This window comes from Centruroides vittatus, unplaced genomic scaffold (assembly GCF_030686945.1).
Source record: "Centruroides vittatus isolate TY-2023 unplaced genomic scaffold, ASM3068694v2 contig_273, whole genome shotgun sequence".
NCBI classification, from domain to species: Eukaryota; Metazoa; Arthropoda; class Arachnida; order Scorpiones; family Buthidae; genus Centruroides; species Centruroides vittatus.
The window spans coordinates 285,722-295,621 of NW_027121739.1; the positions used below are offsets into that span (position 1 = coordinate 285,722).

A 9,900-nucleotide genomic window follows, 5' to 3' on the forward strand; every position below is an offset into this window, starting at 1 on the left:
GATATGTCAACAGTTTCAGGGATTTTTCCAAACGAATGTTATCACGTATTATTGAGATACATATATTAAATAGAACGTGCTCAGCAAAAAATTATATAAACAAAATCTAACACCTTATCTTTGCCGAGAAAGTTTAATTTAAAACAAACGTTTTCGACCTAGTGACTATGTGACTAGTGACGATAGGCCATCATCAGGCTAAATAAATCGAACAGTTCCGTTCCATAAGAACGAATACAAATATTTAAATTTAAAAATTAACAACGGATTAAAAGATGATACATAATAAACTAATATTGTATAAAATTAAAAAACAAAATAAAAAACAAAAAAATTAAAAATAAACTCAGAAAAAACTTTTAAACACAAGCATCAACTAAAGGTAATGTAGAACCATAAACATGTAAATTAAGAGTTCCTTGCAGAGTTTTTAACCATATACTTCCAGGCCGATGGAAGGCCCTCAGCGTCCCTCGCATTTATACACGCCCCTTCCAGTTTGCTCTTGTAAATCTCTATCTTCTCAGCGGTCCTTGCCAACGTTGGGAAGCTCACGGGTTTTATAATGCGAAAACGTTTGTTTTAAATTAAACTTTCTCGGCAAAGATAAGGTGTTAAATTTTGTTTATAGAGATACATATAATTGATATGAGTTTTCTTTAAACTAAAATGTTGACATATGGACAAGAAGAATTTAACGTAGGTAAACTACAAATTTTGCTTTATCCTTTTTAGTGATTAATGGTAAACATTTTACAGTTAAGTTGCAAATCATCCTTCTAAGGAACAATTAATCATCAGTATACATTTCGTGCATATTTAAAATATTTTGTAATTTTTAATGTCTTTCGTACAAATTATCCTTTGTATATTCAAGCTCAGTTTAAAGTACAGTATAATAGGTGCAATTGGAGAATGAAGAGAGTGTCATTTCCTAAATTCAGTGGGGCACGGGTGTAGGAAAAATTCTTTTTGTGATTTTGGCAATCATCAGTTCCGAAATAAAAGACGAAAAAGATAATATATATCCAATGAACAGTAGAATGAATGCACCACCGAATTCATTCAGTTTCAATGGCTTTATTTCCTCAGCTGCATTTTCATATTCATCATCTGGAAATGCAAATTCAAACACTTTTCCAGTAATTCCTGCTGCAATCCAAGACGATAACCTGAATACAAAATAAAATACTTGTAAAATTGTACAAACTGTATATTATAATTTTTTTAAATATTAGAATTAGAAATAGAAACTCACATTTTGTTCACTTCTTTTCTATATGAGAAGCCCTTTCTCATCGGAAATGCAATATTGAAACTTAGAAGTGCGTCATCAGAGATAAAGACATTTTCTTGTAATTCTCTTTTTAATTTTAGTAATGCTTCATAACCGGATATAATAGCAAAGTTACGATTTCTCAAACTTTTGATGACATCATCACCTTGGTTATCCTCGAAGAAAATATTATTTGATATCATATGTTTCTTTAATATGAATAAATTTTCGTTCTTAGATGTCTGAAAACAAATTTTTAATTTTTCAGTTTTAAATATAAAAAATATTATTTTAAACAATTGAATAATTATATTTCAATTAGCACAAAGTAATCTGCAAGAAATAAATAAATGAAGAAAAATATTTTCTTCAAAATCAAAAGAAAGGTTGAGTTAAATATAGATTAAATAAAATATTTCATTGTTTATTCATATAAAAACAGTTATTGTACTGTACAAGTAAATGCTGAGAGATCAAAAGCATAAATGTAAATAGACTACTTGCTATTTGGATGTTATACGCAAATAGAAGTTACAAAAGTAGGTGTCTATCGATCAGGGTCATTTCACAATCATCTATCTCCATAAAATCGTTTAATGCACAGTATAATTATTATATACGAGTATGAATGCAGAAAAATGCGTTTGATAGAAACACTGTAATGAGAAATAGATGAAATGCTGAGGTTATATAAGCTGTAATTTATAGGAAAATTTATGTATGACAGATATTTTTGTATCTTTCGAAGACAATAACAAATGAACAATCTGAGTGGAAAATATGAATGAAAAAGCTTTCTGCGACTATTTTTCTATTTGACGAATATTTATTTGACATTTAATATTTATGCATTGATAAAATAAGCTATTTGCATATTTCATTTCTGTAAAGCTTATACTCCGCTTTGATTTTCAGAATTTCCATTTGTAACATTACATATTAGTTATAACTTTAAATACGACGACAAAAACTTAAAATATTTTATATCTTTATTATCGAAAAAATAAAAATAAAGCAGCAACAAGTTGCTTAACTTTTTCCGGCAACAATGAATATAAAATTTCGAAGGCGGCATCTGTTATCATATTTTATTTTAAAAATTTTTATACTTTTAAAATATTAAAGCCTAATTTTAAAATGGCAAAAAGCTTAATTTTGAGGGTAGGGACAAGTTGTATAAAAAGTTATAAATGATAAATCGTCATTAAGTCTGACCGTACTGGAGATCCCACGACCTCCACATCTCCCATCCCATCAGATTTTAACCACAAAAAAGTAATAGTCTTAATTCCCCAGTACTCAAACCTCCCTGAAAAAATTTAGAAATTATCGACAATCAATTTCATTGTGAAATCCATACATTTTTCCGATGAAAATGTGTTTCATTTTTATGATAATTTTTTTTTTGTTATTATCAATTATAATCAAGATCGTATTTCCACAACAAATCTCAAACACCAAACTCGATGCAGCTGAGCATTGATTCTATATCTTTTTGCGATTCACATTTATCTCTTAATAGAGCATTCACGTGCTTTTCGACAACCAAAAGATGATTTCGTTGACACATTTTCGCTTAATTTTTGCAAAGAGCAGTTTAGATCATCGTTTCTGAAAATTTTTGTTTACGCCATCCAATATATTTGTCTATAATGGTTCCACCAAACGTTTACAATTTTAAATAAAGTTGGTAAACTGGAGTCACTGTATATTATATAAAAATACGAAATTATTCATTATTGATTATAACTTTTACTTGTAAGATGTAACATTGTGTTTATTTCTATTCACAGCGGTTTGGCCAATTTCGGTTCGTAACAATTAACTTACTTAAATTTCAGTTCATTAAAATTGAACTATTAAAAAATGTAAAACCAATGATAGTATATAAAACAGACTGTTTACGGTGTCTCTATTAGTTAAAAAGTATTACAAGTGTTTTTAATAAACTTTATTAACTCACTTTTAACATTTATTTTTTGAAATTATCAGAAAATTTTGACAATTTTATTTTATATATACAAACAAAAAATTTCTTTACAAATTATTTATTGAGGGACTTGTGCCAAAATTCGTCCGTTATTTATTTTTTATAATTTATTATTATATATAATTATCAATTCAATAGATTGAAAAAACCAAAAAAAATATTTTCAAAAGCGTTCCAATGAAAGGTTTTATGACTACCATATTATATGATATACAGTCAAACCTCAGATTTCGAACTTAATTCGTTCCTAAAAGTTGTTCGAAATCCAAACAAAGTTAAAACAATATAAAATGGATTTATCAGTTTTGGACACTCAAAACAAAGTTTTTGTTACTTTTTTTTAGCTGTCTTTCATGAATAAAATTGTCTATGAAGGCAATACTTATATAATATTATTTATAGAATTATACTTTCTATGCTTGTATATATATTAAAAGCAAAATAATTTGTCAAAACCAACAAATACCGCAGCTAAAACTTCACCAATAAATACTATAAATAGACACAGCTCTGTCTATGAAATACAGTACAGTCAAACCTGTTTTTATGTGGGGGATAGGGACCGCATAAAAGAAAATGCATAAAAAAAAATCGGACGAAACTTCACGAGTGGCTATAAAAAATAGTTTTCGCAACACAAAAACATATTTTTTATGCGGTGAATAGGGACCGCATAAAAAAAGTCTCACGTAGAAAATAACTCGAAACCGTATGAAATAACTAGGAATTGCTTTTTTAACTCCTCGGGCCTTTTTCTGCAACACCTAATTGGGAAAAAATCCTCTAAGAATTTTAATTTTTATATTAATTAATTATTTCCTCTTAAATACGAATCTAACATTAAAAAGTTAAAAATAATCGTTAAATGATTTTATTTGATAAATATAGCTGCAGAAAGTGTTATTTCACACCTTCTTAAATGGAGGAAAGCTAACTTACCGCATCTGTTCAAATATAACATAATATTTATGGTTTTTATGCTATTAAAATAAGAGGGGACCGAAATAAACCTGAGAAAAAAATTTTACTGAATAAAAAATGAAAAAACCTGCTGATGTCATAGAGAACAACCAATAGAGTTTTCAAAAATTTTACAGGAGTCAATTATGTTACAATTTGATTGAAATTTTCATATATCGCAGAAAAAAAATCGCACAGAAAAAGACCGCACAAAAACAGGTTTGACTGTATAACCAATTACAGTAGCGTAGCGTGGGGGATGCAAGGGGGTGTATCATGCACCGGACGCCACTCTCAGAGGGGCGCCCAAATGGTCTCTAAGACGAACTATATGTGTTTCTGGAGGGGGAAGAAGGGCGCCAATAAAGTGTCAGGCGCCAGTTATGTTCGCCATGCCACTGCATTTAAATGAAGACAGATAACAAGTACTTTTTCCACACTTTCTGAAATATTTTGTTTAACTTGATTTGATTTCAATTTTATATATTAATTTTAATTAAAATTATTAACTATTATTTTATTTTCAATTTTAATTTTAGTTTCGGTTTCTGTATAAAAGTCAGTTTTAATTATTATTTTAGTATTTTAGAATTTAATTATTAAATTTATTCTTAATTAATTGGCTACCTAGTATCAAAAATATGAAATATTAATATTATATGATACTTTATTAATGTATTTTTTTTGGTCATTCAATTTCACTTCAGCATATTTAAAGACGAATTCTTGAATGATATGTATATTAAGTCAATGTCATGTAACGCTGTTTTTATTAATTAACCTGCATTAGATGAACGGAGAACTGGTGTCGACACGCCGTTTTTAAATTTTTGTATTTTTTATCTATTAAATGCTGGAAAATAATCTCCTCAATACATTACTTCATCTTACATAATTCAAAGATGGTAATCTGAGAGGACGTGGCATTTCGTGGCAATTTTAGCGACACTTCTTTTTACAGGTGGACGATTCGTTGATGTAATAACAGACAAAGAAATTAACCAACTACAGCGTAAAAGAAACTTACTATCGATGTTATCAGCCTAATCTGCTTTTTTACTTCTAATTGCTGATAGGGGATGTGTTTACCGAACTATTTTTGGCCGGGAGTTGGTGAAAATACAATGGAAATACACTAATTGGATTAAACAAAGTCAACCCACTTAAAGGAAAGCAAATCGGTACTGAGATTTCACGATCTACATACTCTCCAAATAACACTAATTGCTTCAAAATGGTAGGAGTCGGACTTTTCCCGAAATATTTATCGCTCAGGGGTGGTGACAAAGCATTTTTTGGTTGAGACAGTTAAAACACATACAAAAAAGAGAATCACAGCTTAGATAGCAACAGACTTGTTCACAGTTTGTACAAAACGCTTCTAAAGTTGACGATTTTTTTTAACAAAAATTCCTGAAACATAATACTTTTTTTCGTTATAAAATAAATAAAAATGATATACTTCGAGCAGTTTTCTTTACTAAGACTTCAAAAACACAATAGAGTACTCACCTAACATCACAAAATATAATTATTGTTTTTACAAAATTGATTTTTGAAACGGGACAACTATAGTTTCCCGAGGGCCCAAAACCAGGACATGGACCTGTCGCACCTGACTCTGGTTTATTTGGTTTAATTTCATTTTGGCGTGTACCGAAAAACAAAAGCAGTGTCGATGTTTTACAACGAATCTATATACATAATCGAGACGAGTTAATAATAATAATAATCAGTGCAGAGCCCAAACGCTTAGGGGTTGAAGGTTGAATTTTGGTACAGTTAGGGTACGTCACGAGAACGTACACTAAGAAGGGATTTTTCTAAACTCCCCCCAACGGGGGAGAGGGAGAAGATTAAGTCTTTCCCTGAAGAGCTCGGCTTCTAGTATACTATTTTAAATGCGGGTTTTTTTTTTGCGTTTATGATTGCGTTTTAATAGGGTACATACACTAAGAAAAGATTTTTCGAAATTACCCCGTGGTTTAATAGTTAACACTTACCCCGTGGGGGAAGTGTTAACAATAGAAGTGTCAACAATGGAAGTGATAACAACGGAAGTGTTAAGAGAAAGCGGCGGGCAAGGTTTACAGGCACAGATGCGGTTTTTTTGCATTTTTGTGGGAAATCTAACATACTTTTAGACCCATCTAAAAATTCTCTAATTAGTCTGGAAACAGGGGGACCTAATTCTTGCATTCTGTGAAAACAGGTAAGATTGGCTATAACGTAATCATCTTAATCTTCGCTATCGTTACTTTTTGCCCGAGCAACGCCGGTCTTATCCGGGCTATGTCACAGAACACACACTAAGATAGGATTTTTCGAAATTCCCGTCCACGTGGAAGAGGGACAGGATTAAAGCTTCTATATACATTATCGAGACGTAAGAACGGTTAGGAGTTGAAAGTTGAAATTTGGTACACAGTTAGGGTACGTCACGAGAACGCAAGCTAAGAAGGGATTTTTTGAAATTCCTCCCCACGGGGGAGAGGGACAGGATTAATTCTTAACACTTCCATCAACAATGGAAATGTCAACAATGGAAGTGTTACGTAACAATGGAAGTGTTAAGAGAAAGCGACGTGCAAGACGCAGATGCAGTTTTTTTTTCGTTTTTGCGGGAAATCGAAATATTTTTAGACCCTCCAAAAAATTCTCTAAATAGTCTGGAAACAGGGGGACCCAATTCTTGCATTCTATGAAAACGGGTAATGTTGACTATAACATAATAATCTTAATCTTTGCTATCGTTACTTTTGCCCGAGCAACACCGGGCCTATCTGCTACTATTTTTATAATTTGGCATGTAGTTGTAGTTATATGTAATCAGTATTTAATATATTTAATTATGTATGTTATATGATGTGAGAAGAGAATAATTTTCAATTTACGCGAGATTTATTCATAGAATAGTAAATAACATTTTATCTGTTTAACTTACAAACTGAATGTTACATTGAATATATACGCTTTTGGCATGCATGTATTTAACAACACTCTATATTATTCTTACCATTATAAACGATTGGGCAGCAAAGTTATCAAATACTCCGCATTTATATTGTCCACTTTTGACTGCAGATGCTAGTTCGTCAAATGTCTTCGGTATCCAAGGCTTTTCGGAAGCAGTAAGAAAGGATACCAAACAACCGCTGAAACTGGACAATAAAACGAAGGCGGCTAATAACCAGCTTCCCGTTGTTAATCTCAGAGGAAAATGTTCAATTTCATTCAAAGTGTCACTTCCTGCAACGAAAAATTAGAAAACAATCACATTTCGAAATTCATTACTTAATGTTGTATTTCAATAAATTAATTTTACCTTGATCAATTAATGTTGAAAATAAACCCCAAAGGATATTCCGAAACGAGATTCGAAATCTTTTTTCAATTCTTCTATAATATGCCTTCATCATGAAAAACAAGGCAAATGCAGAAATTAAGAGAGATGTGAAAATCAGAAGCCAAACCTTTAAATTAATTAGTCATATCGTCATTAGGGTCAACACTGATTAAATAAAGCATTGCGTAGTACAATATTTGTATACCTGAAAAGAAAACGATCGAAATATGGCATGCCAGGTAAACTTTTTTTCTGGAATTATTAAGAGAAATTTTGCAGATGATGTTGTAATTATAGTAGAATAATCTACTAATTGTATTCGCTCATAGGTAACATAGATATTTAAGAAAAACATGTCTGCTTCCTATAAAAATAATTTCATTTGTTAGAAAGGAAAGATTACAATATATGCCAGTAAGAAGATACTTAGATGAAATACAGTAGAGTTTCTCAATACACGAGCAATTCGTCCCAACACCAATTGCAAAGACAGAATGTCGCCTACAAGGACCAGTCCTAAACACTGGGAATTCGGTCGTGGGTTCGCGCCTCTCTCGGACACGCTAGCAACGTGGAGTTTTCCAGGGTTTCTTTACATCTGAAACGCCTAAATAGGGCCAGTTTTCCTTGAAAGACCTCCCAAAAGACATTATTCCCGCACGTACTAGCCAATTACTAACTATCCACTGAATTTTTACTTTCCATGGGGCGATGTATCTGATGCCCAACCTGTTATAACCAATAGCCGAAAACGACACATATTATATTAGATCAGCCAGGAAAGTAAAAATTTTAATACTTTCTACTTGTTTTACGAGTTATTAAAACACTTAAATATTTTTGTCTTTCCCAGTCAGCCTTGCATGTTGGAATATTCGTTTTATTCTCTATTATTCTCTATTATTCTCACAAACTCGCAAGCAAACCATTTATTTACCCGCTAAACATAGTATTTTAAAATTTTGTTTTTAAAGTTGTCATTATACAACTTTTTGCTTATAATAGCTACCATCACTTCCCATAGACTTATATTTGCAGAGTAATTTAGGGAAACTAAAGAAATAGAGAGGCATTGATATCACTTCAATTACAGGTATTACAACACTAACTTCGGGAAAAGGTGTATACCTGTTCTAGTGTTTTGAGCAAAATAAAAAAATGAGTCGTAATACTGTTTTTCCTATTGTGACTGAAACAGACGGTGCGAGACTTGATGTAAGTTGGAAAATGCGTAGATTTAGTGTGAAATTAAGAGTTCTTATTGTACCTATCTGCTTTTATTTTCGAATTGCTAATATTGTAAACCTGAAACTGTGGATAGAGTCTCTGCATATGATTGAGTTCCATACTATTACAACAATTTTCGTTACACACTGTTCATAGTAGTGTTATTATATAAAGAAAATTTGTATGGACAAATTGAATATTGATATAAAAATTAAAATAAAGTCAAAGTATAACAATAATTAAATTTAATGTAATATCTCACAATTGCGTCATTTGTATACCGATTTAACTACTTGACCGAAACATCCAGTATATTCGCCGAGTTCATTCTTTCCTATTGCAAATTCTTGTAGGGGTTGTGCCACTTCGTAGCTACAAATAAATAAATTTTAAGTAATTCATTAATTCAAAATAAAAGAGTTTAAAATATTTATTTATTTACACTTTACAATTAACACATGTAAAAAATAAATAATGCATTGCTATGTGACATTATACGCTCTATATTTGGTAATTACCCTGTCTATGAGCTTTTATTTCCTGTTTTATTAGCATTAGATAAATACTGTAAATACTATATTTTTTGCCAATTTTTAACCCCTCGTGGACTATTGCATCTGCATTCGGTCACGGTGCTCTCTCTTTAAGCCCTGGTCACACTATGCGATCTCCAGCTGCGCAGGTGACTGCAACCGCAACAAGCACGAATTGCGCGCATCTTCTCGCGGTCACACATTGTTCGTTGACGTTGCAACTCGGAAACACGTGACCCTATAAAAAACCAATAAAATTACAGTAACTTGTTTTTGACTACTTCCGTGAGTTTACCGACATTTTACGTTTTACTTCAGAGTATTTACGGAATTTTAGCTACTTTTCTTATTAAAATAGCAAGCAGTTCCTTTTCTGGAATGAATAAAAGAAACAAGGCGATAATTTTGTAAGAGCTGACGAGAATATACGAAGAGAAAAACAAGAAAAAACGTTCATGCTGGGATAAAACTTGGCGAAATGAAAATCAACGGGCTTTCGTGCTTTCACCAGCTGATAAATGAATTAAGGCTTTCGGATGCCGAAGGTTATAGGGGATATATCCGTATG

At 31.5% G+C, this 9,900-nt stretch overlaps 1 protein-coding gene across 1 annotated transcript; it reads right to left on the reverse strand.

The window, feature by feature from the left end:
• Positions 1–940: 940 nt before the first annotated feature.
• On the reverse strand, positions 941–7,517 carry LOC136971901 (uncharacterized). The gene is made up of 4 exons (XM_067266426.1): positions 7,504–7,517; positions 7,243–7,435; positions 1,259–1,518; positions 941–1,172 (listed from the first exon to the last, which is right to left on the reverse strand). Exons 1-4 carry the CDS (start codon positions 7,515–7,517, stop codon positions 941–943), a joined length of 699 nt encoding a protein of 232 aa, XP_067122527.1.
• Positions 7,518–9,900: the final 2,383 nt, after the last annotated feature.

Coding starts and splice junctions, on each gene's coding strand:
- LOC136971901 (XM_067266426.1), bottom strand. Junction 1,519..7,242: donor CTGCCCAATCGTTTATAATG/GTAAGAATAATA, acceptor ATTTGTTTTCAG/ACATCTAAGAACGAAAATTT. Junction 1,173..1,258: donor AGAAAAGAAGTGAACAAAAT/GTGAGTTTCTAT, acceptor TTTTGTATTCAG/GTTATCGTCTTGGATTGCAG.